The sequence below is a fragment of the Chiroxiphia lanceolata genome, chromosome 18 (genome assembly GCF_009829145.1).
Source record: "Chiroxiphia lanceolata isolate bChiLan1 chromosome 18, bChiLan1.pri, whole genome shotgun sequence".
Classification (NCBI taxonomy): Eukaryota; Metazoa; Chordata; class Aves; order Passeriformes; family Pipridae; genus Chiroxiphia; species Chiroxiphia lanceolata.
This window is the reverse complement of record NC_045654.1, coordinates 9,044,405-9,063,460: the sequence shown is the minus strand read 5'-3', so window position 1 is coordinate 9,063,460 and position 19,056 is coordinate 9,044,405. Positions and strand designations below refer to the sequence as shown.

The window sequence follows — 19,056 nt, the reverse complement described above, 5'->3', positions numbered from 1 at the left end:
TAATTACTCCAATATATAAGAGGAAAAATTAAGACATAAGGACAGAAAACAACCCTTCAAAGTTACAGTGGCACATTGTACAGAGAATTCAGGAAGTCTCATAGTGTAAAGGGAAAAACCATCCTCTCATTCAGAAGAAACTGTTCACTAAATGACTGGCTTGTAGCATTTACACACCATTTAATTTTACACAAAATGCATCCACATTTTTAGATTTCACCATAACTAGTAAATGACCAGTGATCAAAGTTTTATACTGACAAGTAAGGCCCAAACAAATCCTTTTTAAATGGAAACTCTAATGATTTCTCCCTGCTGAGGCACTTTCTTGTTCTGCTTCAAGACCCAATCATAAACCCATTAAAAAATAACATTTCTTGTTAAAAATCCTAGAAACTGCCAATGGATAATAGATAGCACTTTGTCAGATTATAGATCAATGAACACCAGACCACAACAATAATTAGTAAGTAATTGTATCTCATTACCTTTGGGGTCTTCTTGGGCCAGCTGACCACAGGGACACCCGAAATGGCAAGATTTTGGTCATCATCAGCATGTTCCTTCAGTATATTCTGTTGCAAATGAAAAGGCCTTTATTAACCAGAGAAACAACTGGAGAGTGCAGAGACCTCACAGAGGACAACACTCCACTCTGATGACAGACTGAGAAGATCTCTGCAAGTTACTTTTGCTTCCAAACTTCCAACTCACACTGAAACTCTCGCACCTGTCGTTAACATCCAAGATGTGAAACTTCTTGCAAAACAGGCAGCAAAATCATCCATCAACACCTCAGATGTTACAGACTTCTTTAATACTGGTGTGTCCAAGACCAGTGTCTTACCACTATCACCTCTCTCTTTAAACTCCAGCTCACTAAATCCCAACCAAGCCCACGACTGACACCTTCTCTCCTGACCAAGTCTACAAAAGGCCCGAGAATCACCAAAGCTCTGCCACTGTTATTTCAGCAGTCACAGGGCATCAGGTGTGTAGCTTAGAGCAATCCTCACATGCCTGAACATTCAGGTAAGCCAAGATACACAAGTGTGCTCTGTAACCTTTCATCCTTTTGCACGTGACAATCCAAGAGCACTCTCATTCCCACAGCCCTTCCTTCCCCACTGACGGGCAGGCCAGAGCTGCTGGAATCCAGTTCCCTTTATGTGATCAGGTGAGGCATTCAGGTTCCTGAGTGTTCACTAGGAAAGGATTTGACTCCAGACAGTGCAGTATTAAGGGAAAAAAGATTGGTCTGCCCTCCCTTCCACCCCCACCAAACCCTTTTGCTTTGCTGCACTGTTCTAGAAATCTCGTGAGTGGGCTGCACTGGCTGACACAGCTCCCACTGTGAATCACTCCCATGACCAGTAACTCAACACAGAGGTGGTAAAACACTCTGTTTAAGTGTACTCAGTTGTGCAGCTGGGAACAGTCCATGCTCACTTCCCATGACTCCCTACGTGCTCACTAACTTAACTGCAAAGCTCTTCATCTGGTGGCTGAAAAAAGAAGAAAAGAAAACAAAAAATGAGTCGGAAGGAGGATTCTGCTGTGCTGCTGAAAACTGGAGCCCAAATCAGCACTAACAGGTTAAAGGCAAAAGCAAAAAATGCTCAGTGGAACAAACAAGAATTGCAGGTTGGAAATTGCCTCAACAGAATATTTAGGAGATAACCCTAATGAAGTTCAGTGGTGCTGCTCCCAAGTATATGAAAAAAGCTTAATTAGCCAACAACAGGCACCAGGCTCTGTCAGTCCCCAGTGCAGAGCTCTAGTAATTAGAAATTTCACACACTATACAAAAAGAGCTTAAAATACAGTAATTGTTTTAATAGGAAGTGCACTTGAATTCATCTGTAATCATCCAACTAAAGCCCAGGGTATGATGGCATGTTCCAGTCCCCAAGAGCCTGCATTTGGATGAGTGTCCCTGGGGCTGGCTTTCTCCCTGGAGCTCAGACAACCTGTCACACTCAGCCCAATTCCCCAGCCTGTGCTTAAACGAGAGCTATGTTACTAATGAAGAGCACAGCACCAGCACAGCACTGCTCCCTCAGACACATTACACCAGTGAGGCTGCTCTGGGCACTGGTTAGGCTGAAAGCAGCACCAGTGACCAAAATAAGCAATACCAGTACAAGCCCAGGTTATCAGCCTGGTGCTGGGGCTGCACTCAGGGGTTTGCAAAGGTCAGGAGTAAAACCCAGCTTGCCCCACCCTGATTGTGATGCAGAGTCTGTGTTGTAGCTGCAGCCCTGTGCTCCTCCAGTGCCACACCCACCAACTCTTACCTGTGGACTAATCATTGGCATATTAACTCTTGGGGGTTAAGTGAGCACCTCTTTGCTCATGTCCATTTTATTTTGAGAGGGATCACTGCATTAACTGAACTGTGACCACATTCTGAAAGTTAGTTTTCCATCCCAAAAACAGAGAGGATTTTGTAATCTCATTGCAAAACCAAAAAATCTCCAGAACAAGGCAGCGCTTGAGAGCCATATAAACAAAGGACAAATTAATTCCCTTTTGATTTTGCTACTCTTGGATTTGAAAGCCTGTAAGACAGAAAACCTTAATGTTTCAACTAACGACTGTCAGAGACTCGGAGTTCAATAGAAAGCAGAGTATATTCCAAGAACTTGGCAAGGTAATGAAGGTTTCTTGTTATCATATGTATCACGTGAAAATATTATCCAAGGAGAAATGTAAAACTATGGCAGCTTATCATCTCAGGCAGCTGAAAACAACGGCTGTCTGCGCAGCAGAGCCACAGTTGCACTGACTGGAGCGTCAAGTGTCAGAGCACAACAGGCTGGAGGAGGCAGATTTTTGTTCACCTGCTTAAAAACAAGGGGAAAAAAAGAAGATAAAGAAAAGCCATGGGGCTCCAGTTAGAGAAACAACATGATGCTCCTCCAGCACACGGCGGCCCCATTCATTACACTTGAGGGCTGTGGTGACAACAGCAGGTATGGAGGAAAGAAGCTGATTAACTATGTAAGAATTCAGCTTAGCCATTAATTTCAAAAGCACAGCAAGGAACGACTCCCCTGAAATGCATTCAGTAGAGGGAGTTTTTTTTCCTGTCATCAGGATGAGAAAGGGGGTAAGATTTCTTGGCAAGAAAAAGTAAGAACATATTTCAGTAGATATCATCTGTCTTGCACAAGAATCTTCTCCTGCTGCCAAGGAGTTGCGGATATTTGACAAACTCTGTTCTTCAAACTGAGTTTCTTCTGCCCTAATGGACTTGCACAGGCCCTTCTGGAGAAGGGCAGCGTTTTTGCTTTGAAGTGGGGAAGGTCTGTGGCATTATGAGGAGGCAGATCTCACAATCCTGTGCCCCAACAGCACAAAGGAATTCCCATCCTGCTGGCAACACACAGAAACATGTGTGGAAATCAGAGGCTGCACATGGGCAAGGATCCCTGGCAGTGTGTTTAGTGTGGGCTGCACACTGCCACGATCAAAGGTCTGCTCAGCCCTACCTGCCCTGTGATGTGGGGTGCAAACTACACCAAGGAGTACGATGGTTACCTCTCCATTCTCTTCTCCAAGCATGAGCCCACCCCAGCTGCATCTTTGATACACTGAAATACTGGCTGGTAGCTAAATATGAAGTAGAGAAGCCACATGATGAAACTCCTCCAATCCCCCAGGCCACCATCTAAGTACAATTACCTCTCAGTGACTTTTTTTCCTGCCTCTCTTTCTCATCCTACTCAAAAGTATCTCAGTAGGTACTTTTCTAACAGGTCAGCTGAGATTTAATTTTTAATTTGAGAGCTGGAGTTGTTGCACTACTTATACTTTATTTCAGGGCACGTATATTTGGCAAACAAGGTGTGACTGAGGCTGCACGTGCCTCCAACAGTATCAGCACCAGCAAGGATGTGAGGACAACGGCAGCAGTGACTTCTGGCTGCTCACCCTGCCCACAACTGCAGTGCCAGGCCCTCTGTACTTCTGCAGCTGGGCCAGCTGAGCACTCCCAGGGAGGGAATCTTCATCTGTCCAGCCCTTTCCCCTCACATTCCTGCTCACACAGTGACTCCACAGACACTTGGATAGAGTGTTGCACCTCCTCGGCCAATGGCTCGGATGCATCTGCCATGGAGTGAATGCTGCTTTGGGAATCTCTGTGGAGGCCTCTGAGAAGCTCCTGTGGTGCTTAATGCAGGACTCAGGCAATGCAGTGCCAGCAGGGATTTAACTCCTTGTTTGAGCTCAGGGAAGGACTGACCTGCTCCCCAAGTCAGGCTGTTACACTCTGCCCAGAAGCCTCCCTGGTGCTGCTGCACTCCATCGATCACGGTGATAAATGGGTTCTCAATCTGCAGAGGCAGCAGTTGGCACTTCTGGATTGCTGTGTCCCCACCAGACAGCTGCAGTTAGTTTGGAGCTCAGATGATGTTCAAGGAATTTACACAGGCTTAGTTTAGTTTTCAGTCTCCCTTCTCATAAGGAAAATAAATTACTTTACTGCAAAAAGTCTCACCTACTTGACATTAAATAGCTGTAGTTGTATTTACCACTAAGAGCAGTAATCCAGTCACCCATCCTTTACTATATTCTGGCTCAGCTGGCAGAGCATGGATTCTTTGTGAGCTACCCCTATTAGTTCTGTGAAACTTCACATCACTGAATAAAATGGTTTCCTTTCTCCAGTTTAACTACCCATATCCTGTTTTCTGAAAACATTAATTATCTTCCTGAAGCACAAAGACAGACTTGAATGTCATACAGAAAAGTTCCAGAGTGTATTTCATTAAGAAATAAAAGTGCTACAATAAACACAGATTTATTTTTTTCAGGAAGAAACTTGTTTAAGACTTTCCAAGCAGACCAAGAGCTTTCAGACTTTGTCAGAGCATGTTCTTGCTCTGCATTTGTTAAAAATAACTCTCAAATGGGTGCACTAAAAGGGTACTTTTAATAGGATGCGTTATTAATACATCACATGCCCAAAAGTTGGGTTGCCCATGAAATAAACCTTGTGAGTACAGCCAAATACAGTCCCAGCATGGATCATCTGCACAGCCTCTGCAGGATTCCTACCTCCATTCAGTCCCACAGATGACTGATGCTCTGGATATTCATCAGGGTGAGGTAAAGGGGCCAGGCTTTTGCTCACTCCACTGCTGATGCTATCAGCAAAACCCCCTTGTTATTATCTGTACAGCTTGGAAAACTAGTAGCAAAGTAAGAGGGAACATGATTCAGTGGTCAAGGAGATAAATACCATTCTGGAAAAATGGACTGTATTTCTTCCTCTGCCATTATGTCTCTATGTGGCACAGGGCAAAATCTTTTAAATCAAGTTTCCACAGGCAGTCATGAATTGTGTGTTCCTGCTCTGCCTCACTCCTGGCTTGGGATCTGGATGCTAAAGATCAGAACTTCTCTGCAGAAACGTTAAGCAATTACAGTTTCACTATAATTACACTCATCTTTTGCAGGTATCATTGTTAAATAACACTCACTTTTCTGAAAATCCCATCCGTGGCACGAAAAGCCAGTAGCCAAAATTATGGTCACTTTTATCCTGATCTCTTTGCACCCCAGTTCCCTCCCTGTGATAACAGCAGCTCATCCATTACTCCGTGTGAAGCACAGGATGAGGATCCCTGGGAGCCCCAAGGGAACATTCACTCCCTGTGTTCAGCTCAGAGGCTGAACAGAGGGATGTACCTGACACACACGGAAGAGCAAGGACGGAATGAAACACTGAATAGCTGCATCCTTACACCAAGGAACACGGGAATCCTGCAAGGACCATTATGCTGGATGTATGCTCAGGGGCTCAAATCTGTCACTTGGCAGCTCCTCCATCCTTTGAAGGTGGAAGCTCTAAACATACACTGACACACATGGGTTTGGTTATTTCTTTTAAAGCAAATAAACTCAATAAAACAAATTTCCTGCTCCAAGGAGATTGGATGCTTTGGTTCCACTATGCTGATCTCTACCATGTCAGTGAACACAGTGGTGGAAAGGAGTGATGGGTTGTTGTCCCAGAAGTAGATGGGAATGGGACACACTTTGTCAGTGGCTGCCTCAGACAATTTGCTGAGGAGCAAAGAGAAGGCCTGTGCTGGAACGCTGGACTCCCCTTTGGACCTGAGAGGAAAGGTATTCAAGCAATCCCTGACCTGAGTACAACTGCTCCAATTCCTTCAGAGCACCTGGGAAGTGGATTGTGCACCCGTAGGGAGTAATGGAGGAAGCAGAATATATGGGCTTTAATGAATTTACTATGCTGTACTAACTCTCACTCTGAAAATTGAGGGCTGACTTAAATGTGGGCCAATACTGTAAAAAAGATGGCTAAGAAAATTCTTTTTAACTGTTCTTTAGACACTGTTCAAGAAGATGTTTGAGTTAATTAGGTTTTAAAAAGGTCTTGCTCTGACTAATCTGTCACAGACTCGCCAAACATACAGAGGTGATTCCAGGGAAAACAATTTTGCAGCATCCATGGTGTTTAGATGTGGTCATGGGCTCTTTAACCAGCAGGGAACCATCAATATCCAGATGTTGGGATACATCCTGATGGTTACAGTGTGTGCTGGCAAGGGGAGAAAGTTTAGAAGCAGGAAGTTATCAAAGGAGATGGAACATCAAGGTTGTAACTCTGCAAGATGCACACAATAAACTGGCAGGTGCCCACTTCATACCAGTTGAAGCACAGTATCACCAAAAAGGTGATATGGGCCTTTTTTTTAAATGTCCATTTGCAGTTCTCCATTTCTGTAGTCAGTGAATCCACTGCTCTGGAGAGGAGTAAGAAAACAGATACTCCCACACAGAGCTTTAAACCAGATTCCCATATGGTACCTTGCTGTGCTCTAGGAAGATGTCTCAGCACACTGGAGTATGTCATCAAAAGAGGGAGCATGAGCACACTGAACATCTGCAGCAGTTATTAGGTGTTGCATCCCTCCCTGGATTTCACTTATTTTTAAATGAAAATTGGTCTGTGCATTAAGCTTGGAGAAGCAACACTACCATTCTGCTTCACCACAAACTCAACTCCTGGTCTTGAAGCTTCATTTCGATTTCCTGTTAGAAGATGACTGATCCCAAAGCAAGCCAGTGAATCCACAGCCACAACTTTGGGCACGTGTCCACTTTCATGTACAAAGTGGCTGATTTGACAAGAAGATAATTTCTGAGCTCTTGTGGTTTCCCAAAACGAGTGCCGTGTATCACACTTCCAAGCTCCAAGACCATGGAATATGGTTTCACTGCACATGTTCAGCCTTCTCTAACTGGCTTTGAGCCCTTCTAAGCAGCTGTTACACTACTTGCACTAAAAAAGTACAGGCTCCCCATTTACCACATAAACATGTATTTTCCCCCTCAGATTGTGTCTTACAGAGCATTTCTGTACAGAAAATATGTAGCTGAAGACCCCTACTGTACACAGACTAAAAATATAAAAAGAAGTTGTGTCACTAGTGAGCATTCCCTCCTCACACCATCTCCAAAAGCTGTATATTGTACCAGTGGAGAATAATTATCAACCTATAGAGGGCAATGGAGGAAAGGAAAATGAAAAAGGTGAAAGTAAAAAAAAGCAACAGGGAGTGTTAGACAATCTATCTTCTGAACTGCACTCCAGTATTTACATTTTGCATGTGTCAGCTAACGAGGTGTAAGCCAGGAAGACGGTAGACCAAAAGGGGCAGATTATGACTATAATGATAAACAGACTTTTTGAAGTATAGTATTTACACGTGGGACGTAACAAGTGCTGAACTATGAGAGGATTTAAACTTCTGGCCGCTGCTCTGACAGTCAGAAGGGCCTGTCACTTCAATCAGGCTGCAAACAGCCACCTCCCGGAGCAGAGATGGCTTTGGGTAGAGGGATGATCTCCCTCTCCTGGGAGAGGCACAGCAGCCTGACAGGAGCTGGTCACCACGCACCAGCTGCCACCCCTCTGAGGCAGAACTTTGCTTTCTGCTCTCCTACTGACTCCTGTGCCCGCAGAATACAGTTTGTGTGGCTCAGCAAGCCACGACACCCACCTTCATGTCCTCTAGGAGAGCCTGCGGGTCTTCGATGCCTTCCGGAACACACTTCTTGTTCTCTGGGAGAGATTCAAGCTTTTCCACCAGGGCTTTTAAACCCTTCAGTTCAAATTCTGTGAGGTGAGTCCATTTGGTTGAAACTTCTGTAGCTGGAGACCCCGTGGGTGTTTTGGGATAGTCCGTGGGGGTCGTTGATTTTACGCTGTCATCTGACTCGTTGGACAAAGTTCTTTTTAGGTACCTCATTACTGTGGCTTTTTGTTTCCTTCCTGCAGCCTCCTTCCCTTCTGAGTGTGTGCTGTTGGGTGAGGAGGAGCCATCCACCAAGGATTTGGAGTTCTTATCCAAGCTGTCATCCTTCTCCTCCTGGAGATGGGCATCACAAGATTCTTCATCCATGTCTAACCACGAATCTGATGAATAGCTGTCTGTGCTGCGTTTTCTTTTTGCATCTGAAAGTTAGAAAAAGAATGCTGAGTTTTTACCCACTGTAACTCGCAGCTGAAACACTTCTGTACCACTGGGGCCAGGTGCTGCCTATTTCAAAGGGCAGTGGAGAATGGTCTAGTGAGTATGTGACAGGAATGGGCTTTATTCAGCTGATTTTATTTTTTTTTCTTGGGGGGGGTGTTTGTTTGTCTGTTTTAATGCTGGTTTTCATTAACATCTACTCAGTTCAAATGACTGGGAAACATTTAGGGAAAAATTATGCTTTCTTCAAAGCTTCAGTCCTCTATGCCTTCAATTAAGAGTAGGCAGAGCTCTTAAGTCACACACAATTAATTTTCCCACAAATCCGAAAGAGACCAGATTCGGCAGCTTTGCAGCTTTAAGAGGAGAGTGAGCACAGAAGGAGGAGGGGGAAATGATGGGAGAAAGCACGTTAAAACGCTGTACATCATCATTCTTCCAGGAACCCTGCACAGCACAAAATCAACTCCTCAATACTTTTCCTCTCTGCAAGCAACTAACTGTTGATAAAACAAGAACCCCCAGTTGTTAGTGCATGAATACTCATTGCTCTTCTGAGACAGGATTTCAATTGCGCTTATTTTACAGACAACAAGACAAAACACACTCAGACTGTCACAATTACATGCCACTGGTTTTCTTAATGCCATCCCTGATACATTGTAGGTACTTCTCAGGAAAATTTAAAGGCAAGTTTCTGAGTCTAAAGTACTATTAATCTTAATTTCCCCCTAAGAATCCCAATTGTTACCCAACTCTGTGTAATCAAGCAGTGAGAGCAATGTAAGAAACCAGTGGCCACGGTTCCCTCAAGCACACATCTTTTCTTATTTATTAGGCACAATTTCCTCCACTAAGTGAACAACACGGAATGCAGGCTAGCAACAGCAGGAATTTCTGTGGAAAATACAGTTAACACTGGCAACACCCAGTTAAGTCAATGTGAATTTTATTACTGGCTGAAATGGGTACGAGATTGAGCTGCAAACAAAAACACTGTGAAGGAAACAGAAGTCACAGAGAAAGAGTGAGCGAACAATTAATGAAAAGTTCCTTTCACAGCTTCCACGCTCTGCAGTGCAGTAGCTTTGGATTAGGGCAACGTGAATCATGCTTAAGGAAGGATTAACTGGACATTAACGAAAAAGCTCAGCATCCGGTTGTTTAACAGGGAGGTTCAAAACAAATGCTGGAGCCCAGTTCCAAGCTGGAAGTTCTCTGATCACAGAGAACTCCTTGTCTCGTGCAGAGTTTGTACCATCATGTTACAAAATATACATGTTATTTGTCAGCTGGGTAGCAGGGATGCAACAGGCCGTGGCAGGGTGTCTGAGGGCAGTTTGCCCAGCCTGCCTGGCTGCTCAGCTCTGCAGTTGCAAATAAGGACCCTGCAAGGCCAGGTCAGCTCTGTGTGTTACTGCCCCAGAGATCCGAGCTGGCCACTTCACATTCTCAGGGTTGTAAAAATCCAGCATCTCTGTCCAGTCCACGCCTTTGGTAACATTTGCATTTTTCCTCAAAACCAAAACGGGCATAAAATGACTCCTGAAAGGCAAGTTTAAGCTGAAATGGCAGTCACAGAAAAGACCAGCTACCAGCAAGGCTGACTGCAGCCAAATCCAGCTCCATCCACAGGGCAGAGGAACTTGCTCCCTGGAACACTCCAAAAGAGCCTCCTCATGAAGTACAGAACAGATTATTTTGTGTGCTGAGGTGGTGGCATCAACACTCCAAAGCAGCTCCTCCTCTCTGCTCTGTGCTAATACACCCCCATGCTTCTCTTAGAAAAATAAACAGGATTAGAAAATATCTTAACCAGAACATTTAAAACCCACTCTGTTATCCAACTTTTATTTCACACTGTTTTTTCCTTTGTCCACAGTAGCAAGCACACAGACCCACCTCAAAGGCTACATAATCAGCTTATGTCATTCTCCCATTTTACAACTAAGGAAACAGATGCTTGGGAGAAAGCACGATTTGCTCATTGTCACACATCAAATCTAGGGAAAAACCAGGAATCAGAATCCAGGCTCTCGGATCCAGGGCTGGAGCCCCTTCTCTAAGCCACACAGCCTTGGTGAGCTGCTTTACAACTGACTGAAGCACAAAGCCCAGCCTAGATGGGAGAAAATGCCATGATCTGGCATCAAACAGGAGAGGGTGAAAGCAGATAACACATCCCTCTGCTACCAGGACAGTGTCATTAACAGAAATTGGTATAAATCTGCACAAAGAAAATCATGTTTCTGTCCTCCTGTGCTGTGGCTCTGCTGAGCAGGAACTAATGGCTGTAACTGGGGCAAATCACAAGCATAAATAAGGCCTAAAGAAAGCGAGGGGGATCACGTTGTGGAGGTGTGAATAATTTACTCCAAGCAATGCTCTGGTGCTACCAGAAAACAGCTTTCAAGAGCGATCTCCACTTTTTGTCTCTTGCTCTAATCTGTGGAAACAAAAGGCAGGAGAGGAGGGAACACCACAGCTACTGGGGGCCTATTCCCATGAGAAACAAGCCCACGGAGGGGGGCCTGCAATTCCGTTCTGCCAGCTGCCACCGCTTCCCTGCCACCGGCTGTCTGCGCGAGGCAGCCCTGCTGCGCCGCTACACCTGGGGATGGACACACAAACCACTCCAATCCATCCTCAAAACGAACCAGGGCCCTGCTCTCAGCAAGCCTGGCACCTACCTGATGCCTTGGCTGATTTCACCTCTGGGGACAGGGTTGGCTGTTAACCTGGAGTGTACCAGGCTATTCTGGAGCACCAGGGGATTACAGTGCTGGTGCACCAGCAGATTAAGAGCAGGCTGCTTTCAAAGCACAACTGTCTGCTACTGCTGCTAATCTAAAAAAAAAAAAAGCACTAAGGGAATCAATAATGGAAGGAGAACTTCAAGGTGAGGGAGATTCAATTTTGTGTTTTCAAGTGTTTTGTTGTAATGTAACATGCCACGATTTTTATTTATTCATTTCAACGAAAACACTGTCTGACAGAGTTACTGTGCTGTGAGCTGGGGCCCTGCATAAGCATAATCTGCATTTACTTAGTTGAGAAGTGTATTTTAAGCACTGTATTACCAGGGTTCCACTGACTTGGAGGTTTTTGGTTTATAAAGTCTCTCTGTGGAAAACAGCTCCTGTGAAGCTCAGCTGTGGTTTCTTCTTCTAAGTAAATGCACCAGCCAGTGCCAGTTCAGAACCCCACTTTCCAAGGGGTTATCCAGTCTGGGCTCCCACATAACTTAGTGCAAAAAGGCCTTCACCCCCTTCATTACAAAGCAAATAAAACCCGCTCATACAAACCAGTCAGTGATCTGCCTCAAGTGAAGAGGAGGAGCAGCACAGGCTTGACCACGGGACAGAGAGTTAGAAATACCTTTTTGTTTTTCTATAGCAGTTCACTTCCCTGTGGTTCTGGGCAAATCACTTAACTTTCCCCACAGCTATCCACTTGTACAAGAAGAATAATTATACACAGTTTCTTTCCTTGCTGGACAATAACTTGCTGTATTACAGAACTTAAAGGAAAGGGATGGGGGTGAGGTATAATTATGAAATCTTTCTAAACTCTTTAGAACAGTCCAGTGTGTAATATCTACCCTGCCATTCCCAGCTCCAATCCCTGACACTGTGACTTGGGAGCAGCAGTTGCTATCAGTCCACTAAAGACAGCAATGACATTTTCATTAGCAGAAAAATCCCTGAGCATGCTGGAAATGTATCACTGCATGGAGCACCCCACACAGGAATCACTCAATGTACTCTAGTACCTGTCTATCATAAGCAAATCTATTCTATCCCCTGAGAAGAGGAAGGGGGGGAAAAAAAAGACATGGCTCCTTCACTGTGCCAGAGGGCATATTTTCTATATCCATCAGGCTTAATATACAGTTAGAGGCACCCTGTTAAAATTTTAGCAATGGGAATCTTAAAAGCTGCAGGCTACAGAGAAATCATGTCTCTGATAGCCCAGGATCTTCTCCCAATTACTCTTTGTCAGCTCACTCTCAAGATCTGTATCTCACTGAAGGTCAATTGTGGTTGAAAACATCCAGCACAGACTCATTCATGATAAGAGTAAAAATAATGAAGACATATCCACCCCGAAACAGCGCATGTTCAAAACCCAAATAGGGTCCCTTCTGATTTCAGCTGGCAGGACAAATGTCACCGTTGAGAGGGACAAGGAAAAGAAAAAAGAGAAAGAGATGGTGTGCTTTTGCAGCAGCCTGTGATTGCTGTCATGTCGTCATTCCCCTGAGTGTTTGCCCTTCTGGGAGAGATCTGAAAAAGAACAGCCTCACACACTAACTAGGAGGACACGGCCTGAAAATTCATCCTGGGCCTGGAGAATGGGGAAGGAAGCCACAGCCATTGTCCTCCAGCTCATTTAGAGTTGGACTTACATTTCTATTTAGGGACTGGGAAGCCTCAGGGTTTCAGCCCTGCCTCCACACAGGTGGGTTTTTTTCCTGTCTGAAGTTTTGTGAGTGGAGACATTTAGAAAACAGAAATACAGAGAGCAATATAAATTGCTACAGTAGCATACAAATATCGGGACAGAGGTATCAGAGCACAGTCACAGCAACACATTTTCATGAGTAGGCAACGAATTGAAAGAGTCACTCTGAATCCACCAACCTTCATGTCAAAGCAAATAAATAGTCTGTAATAAAAACACAGTAGGAAAGGTCTAAAGATATCCTTACAACACAGCTGCTGATGAACTCAGTTTTCTGTGTTCTCCAAAGATGTTCTTTATCAACATAGTGATTTTTTTTTTTAAGCAGGAGAACAGAATCTCTACCAATTCTGTGCAGACTAGTCCCTGGTGAATCCCCGAGACCATGGGCAGCAGCACCCTGCACTCTGTCTGGTCGATGCCCTCCTCAACTCCTAATCGGCTGCTCAGCTTCTGAGATCCACCACAACCACGGCGCCAGAAGCTACATGAGAAAAGAAAGCAGCACAACTCAAGGGTGAAAAATAGGCAGTTCTAGCACCCAAAAGGAAAGGTAGAAAGTGGACATTTAGAACAAATTATGTCAAGGAAATTATATTTACGAAGTAGGAGAAACATGAGGATCATCAAGAGAAATTTCTGAAAATGAATACAAGGCTGTGAAGAATTTTTTTCTTAAAGCAAGAGGGACAGAAGACAATTAAATCTACAGAGGGGTTTGAGGGAAGTTAAGCACTTTGCTTCATTACTCTTTAAGGAGAATAATGGGAAATTCTTCGTCAAGGGATACTTCCTCAGGGGAAATCAAGAAATTGCTTGCAGATAGAGAAGTCCCTAAGGAAGAGACAATTTAAGGACCTTAACAGCTCTGAAGAAAAGTTTAAAAACAAAGAGGCAAGGTTTGGAACACTGACCTCATTTGGATATACTATCCCTCAGCAGGTGAATATTAAGATACAGACACCACAGAACAAACCAGTTTAACTCAAGAATTACAGTTAATAGAGATTTATTTGAGTCAAGAGCCTGGACACAGACCAGTTAAAAAAAAAGCAGGTACTGAAAACAGCATTACTTATGCGGAACAAAGCAGTGCAGCTTTGTGAAGGTAAATAATGTACCTTTACTCCTTTGAATATGACAAATGCCAAAGTGAAAGATCCAGTAGATATATTAGATCTGGTCACAACCCTCAGTTAAGTAATTATTTTAAGGTTAAGATTCTGCCAAGAAATAAAAATCCCCAAGTTTCTGACAAAACAAAAGTATACATCTGTCTGTCCTGGAGAGAAAGGCCCTGGATGTCAGTGTCAGAGATTTACCAGGACTCTTTGGTCATGTAAAACAATCCTGTTCCCTCTAGACACTGGGTATCTACAGTTCCAGGTGAGCTTTTATAGGATTGGAATATCTCTCAGCTACTGACTGGTCTGAGGCACGTTTCGTGGGGATCACCAAACCATCATCAGTAATTACAGAGCTGGGCTGAACTCACACTGGTGATTCAGCTGGAAAAGGTCCCATCTCAATATCCTGAACCATCCAATCTCCACATCCAGTTTGTTCTGAAATTACACCTCATTGATCTGGCACCCCTGCCCTGCCTGCAGGACCAGCCTCTTTTCATGCCAGTGCTTTAGACAACAGGAGATTGTTCCTTATTTTCCAATGAATGCAGTTATCAGAGTTTTTTCACTGCTTTAGCTGATCCATAGGGCTAATTCCCTCCTCTCCTCTAAGATGATCTTATGAGAAAAATTCCTCCACACAGAGTTCCTGCTTAACTAACCCTTCTTGAGCAAGGTCTCACAGAGTTAAATGTGAAGCACCCAACTTCCCAGTGACCCCAAGAAATTTCCCTGGCCTATCTGCACAGACTATTAAGCTTCCTCGAGTTATTCTTGGTCAGTAAAACTCACTGGAGGGTGACATCTGCCTATAACTTCTTCAATCCCTTCTACTAAGAATTGTGCTCGTAGGTAAACATTTCCCTCCTCTGCCCAGTGCCCGGGGCAGTGCCAACCACGCCAGGTTCACTCCAAGTGGCACCTCAGGGAGCAGGAGGCACAGAAATACTTCAGTCCTCCTCCACATTTAACACATATCAGTTAAGATTTAGCTGGTGCTTGTGCTATTTTCAGCTATTCTGTGCTTAAAAGCGGGGAGGCAACATGGCCCACGGCCTTGTTCCATCAAAGGGAGGAAAAAGAGGGCAGTTCAGCAAGGCAACAATTGGAATTGTCACACATTGATGCAAAGCTCACATCAGTGCCAAGGTAATGCCCTCCTGCTTCAGGCACATCTATCTGTCTCTGCTCTGGTCCATTTTCAGCTCTTGTTGTAAAGGTTTCTTCAACCTCCCTGCACTGGGGTTATAGATCATGGAGATTTGTGTAGGTGTTTTCTAGGGTTTGTTATTCTGCAGAAGTAGAAGTCAGTCACCAGAGAGAATTACAGTAGAGTTCAAGGAAAAGAGAAAGAAGGCAGGTTTAGTGACCACAAAACATTCTGTAGAGGAGACACTCTATAAAAGGACTAAATATCCACCCCACCAGAGTACATTTGCAATACACACATTTCTGGCTACTGAGGTTTGTGCCAAACATGGCAGTAAATCCTCAACTGTTTGGCAGATCATCTCAACACAAACATTACTGAAACCAAGGAACAAACGCATCCAAAAAATATTTTTCTAGGATCCACTTGCTAAGGGAGTGCTCAATAAATCTAATTCAAAGTAAGTTGGTACTTCCTGGAAATGCTTAAAGAGTCAAAAATCTTCCTCACCCCAAAATAAAAGAAACAGTTCATTAGAAATACTACAGTTCTCCAGTTCAATTTATAATCTGCTTTGCAGAAACCAAAGCAGCAACTAGCCCGAGGTGCCAGCACCAGTGGTGAATGTGCACTCAAAGGATTCACTCACCAATTAACATTGATTCTTTCTGGTACTCTTTGCTGAGGTGGCAGCGCTGGGTCACACAGGACACGTATCTCTCCAGAACATACCAGCACATTTCATAGTAGAAAGGATACCGGAATTTGGCGTGCACCTGGAAGCAAGAGCAACACTGTCAGTCCATGGGGAAGGGAGAGAAGTTTGCAGCACAAGGGCCAGTCATCATTGCCATCGTGTTATCAAGAGCACAAACAGTGTGCAGGAGGGGGAGGGGAGAGGGTGGGAGCAGGGAGCTGAATGCCTCCAGCATACGGAATGAGGAGCGAGCCTGCCTGCCTGCCATGACAGCATCATTTCTTGGTTCACTAATTTGTATCCTCTTGGGGTGGTGGGAGAGGAGAGGGTTTGTGTTCTTGTGAAATCAGGAAGCTGATGGATGGCCCCTACGGAATTATTTACCTGCTGTATAAACATAGGGTGGTCACATACAGATGTTAGTCACTAAAGCTCAAAGTACAGGCGTGGGTTTCCATCCCCTAAACACTGGCACAGGATTCTTATCAAAATGGCAACATTACCTAAATGAGTCAAGCAGGAAATACCTCTTTTGCAATTGTGGTCGTCACAACAATTTAATTAAATAAATGAACACATAAATTCTTGATTATTGACAACTGCACATTGAAGTAAAAATCCCTTATGTGGTTTACACTGAATCTTTTGATAACAAGTTAGGGTTTGCCACAAACAGAATAAGGACAGAAAAGCAGGATTTTGACAAAAGATCCTGTCAAGCTGTGCACTGTTTCTTACATCTCAGACCTGTTGTACTCACACTAAAAGCTTAATTCTCCAACCCTAGGTATTTGTGAGAGCATTTCAGATTCAAAAGAAAACAAAGTGGGTTTCCTTCCCTTCCAATACAGCTTTCTATCTGTGGGAGGTCACTGTACCAAAGAAGAATCTGGGAAGCTCCTAAAATGCAGGAAGATGTGTGTTTTTCTTGTGATTTGTTAAAAATGGATGCCATGTATCCTGCATGCACTTGTACTTACACTGTACACCTCTTTCTCCTGGTGACACAGAAATCTGCATTTTGCAGGCTCACATGCATGCACTGCACTGGGATTGTAGGAGCTGCTTTAAAACATTCTCTGCATATTAACTCTGCCCTAGCCCAGAGGTGTGCACCCACCTTTAGTGAAAACCTGGACTGCACCAGAAAGGAGCATTACCTTAGAAAAAACAAAACAAAACCATAACACCACCCCACCCCAGAATACCCAAAAGCCTGAAGTCTAAACAGAACCACAGAAGTTCAGATTCAGCCCTGTCCAAACATCTGTGTGGTGATCAAAGCATCTACTTGAGCAGATCAGTGACTTACTGGAATGCCCATATTTGAAAGCTGTCCCCGAGGTGGACAGCCAAAGAACTTGCCTCTGTTCACCGGCACAGGAAATACAAACACTTTTAGCAGTAAAACAAAATGTAATAGAGGGAAAATATACTGTATTGTCCCACTAAATATATCGCAGTGTAGGATTTAAATACTCCATGGCAATTCCCAAAAGTTAAGATCTCTTAAATTCAACACAAACACAGCTGGCAAATCTGAACTGCGTGTTGCTATGGATCATGCATCCAGCAATGCTGCACCTTTCCAAATGTTTCCCTGTGCTGTTTGTTACAAAGCACACAAACCAAAAAAAGAAGGGAAAAAAAGAAAAGGAAAAAAAAAAAACCCAACCAACCAAACAACAACCCCCTAAATGTGAGAACATTTAACCCCAGGGCCTTTTTGCATCGGAGAAAATTTTTCCTTTGGTTTAGTTATTTGTCATAAAGAAGAGATCAAGTCACTTATCACTATTAGGGAACACAGGGGAAATTAGCCATGCTAAAATATACGCTAATAAAGGAACTCAAATTTTTCCAAGAGAGCACTGCAGGAAACAAAATTTGCAAAGAATTGACTTACAAACAGGAAGCCGCCTTCCACCCCTCAGCCTTCAAAAGGTTTTCAGCCACATGCCTGGGAATATTAAAGACATCATTGCTCAACATTTGTTGACAGATTCTGAGCTTCACCAAATTTAGCTGTTACCAATGTTAATTCAATGTGAAAGACAAGGCAGTAATGCATGCAGTGCTCCCATTATGTATATCAATCTTTAATATTCAATTTGAGTTCCTAATTGCCTCGCTATCAATGTTCCAACCCACAGCAAATCCCTCCATGCCTCTGGAATCCACGGTTTGCCCAAGAAGGCTCTGCTTTTACAAACCTTCAGAAGGAAGAGCTTCTGTAGAGACAGATACTGGTGCAAAGATCTACAGAGCCTCCTGCCAGTAAAGCAACTCTTACAGTGCTTTAAAAACTTTTAAGGTTTGCCTTATGGAAAAGTACAGAGGAGTGTGCTCTCTATGATATCCTTGGACATTTATTAATCATAATGGATGTGAACTGCATTATGTGCATGTCCATACTCTTTCCATTGTACACTCACAGTCAAATGAACCCTTATGGGGAGGGGGAGAGGAATAAAAGAAGGAAGGAAAGAAATTAAAAATGTTCTGTGATGAGTTTGAAGTGTAATATCTGATACAGACACTGCCAGAGGACTAAATTCCCCACCAGCAGGGAAATACACTGGATCATCTAATAGGCATTTCCAGCTCTAACTTCTGTGATTAATAATTTACAATCCACTGAAAAAAAAATTTTAATTATTCCTGTACAGCAAGAAAAAAATCCTCTCTGGAATATGATCCATTTCTTCAGTTCAAAGTGAAATTATTTTACAGACTTATATCCTCCTCCAAAACCAAAACAAAAATCCTCAGCAAGTAAGACACAGGCTTTCCTGAAGAAAGTATTAGTCTTTTCCACAATGCCCATTAAAATCATTACAAACTCCACTTGTGTTTAATCAGTCTAATCACAATATTGAAGCACAATTTCTGATTATTTACAAAATTATTAATCTATCCACTTGAAATGTTATCTTACATTCCAGAAAACATAATGAATAGCAAACACCATCATCTGTGAGTGACCACCTTACGTATATATTTGGAGTGCCCTTGTCCCTGCTCATGTTCAAATATATTAAGGCAGTTAAATTTAGATGAGTTGGGAGTAAGTTTGACACATTCCTCCTCTTCAGTACCACAGAG

At 43.6% G+C, this 19,056-nt stretch overlaps 1 protein-coding gene across 8 annotated transcripts in view; it reads right to left on the bottom strand.

Annotated features, from left to right (window-relative positions):
* Positions 1-19,056, bottom strand: part of KDM2B (lysine demethylase 2B) — a 116,782-nt gene that overhangs the window by 39,172 nt on the left and 58,554 nt on the right. For all 8 annotated transcript variants that reach the window (XM_032705535.1, XM_032705531.1, XM_032705534.1 and 5 more), the window contains 3 exons: positions 15,904-16,030; positions 8,040-8,494; positions 489-575 (listed from right to left, as the gene is read on the bottom strand). In XM_032705535.1, coding sequence (XP_032561426.1) covers positions 489-575; positions 8,040-8,494; positions 15,904-16,030 — 669 coding nt within the window. The remainder of the gene's footprint in view (positions 1-488; positions 576-8,039; positions 8,495-15,903; positions 16,031-19,056) is intronic.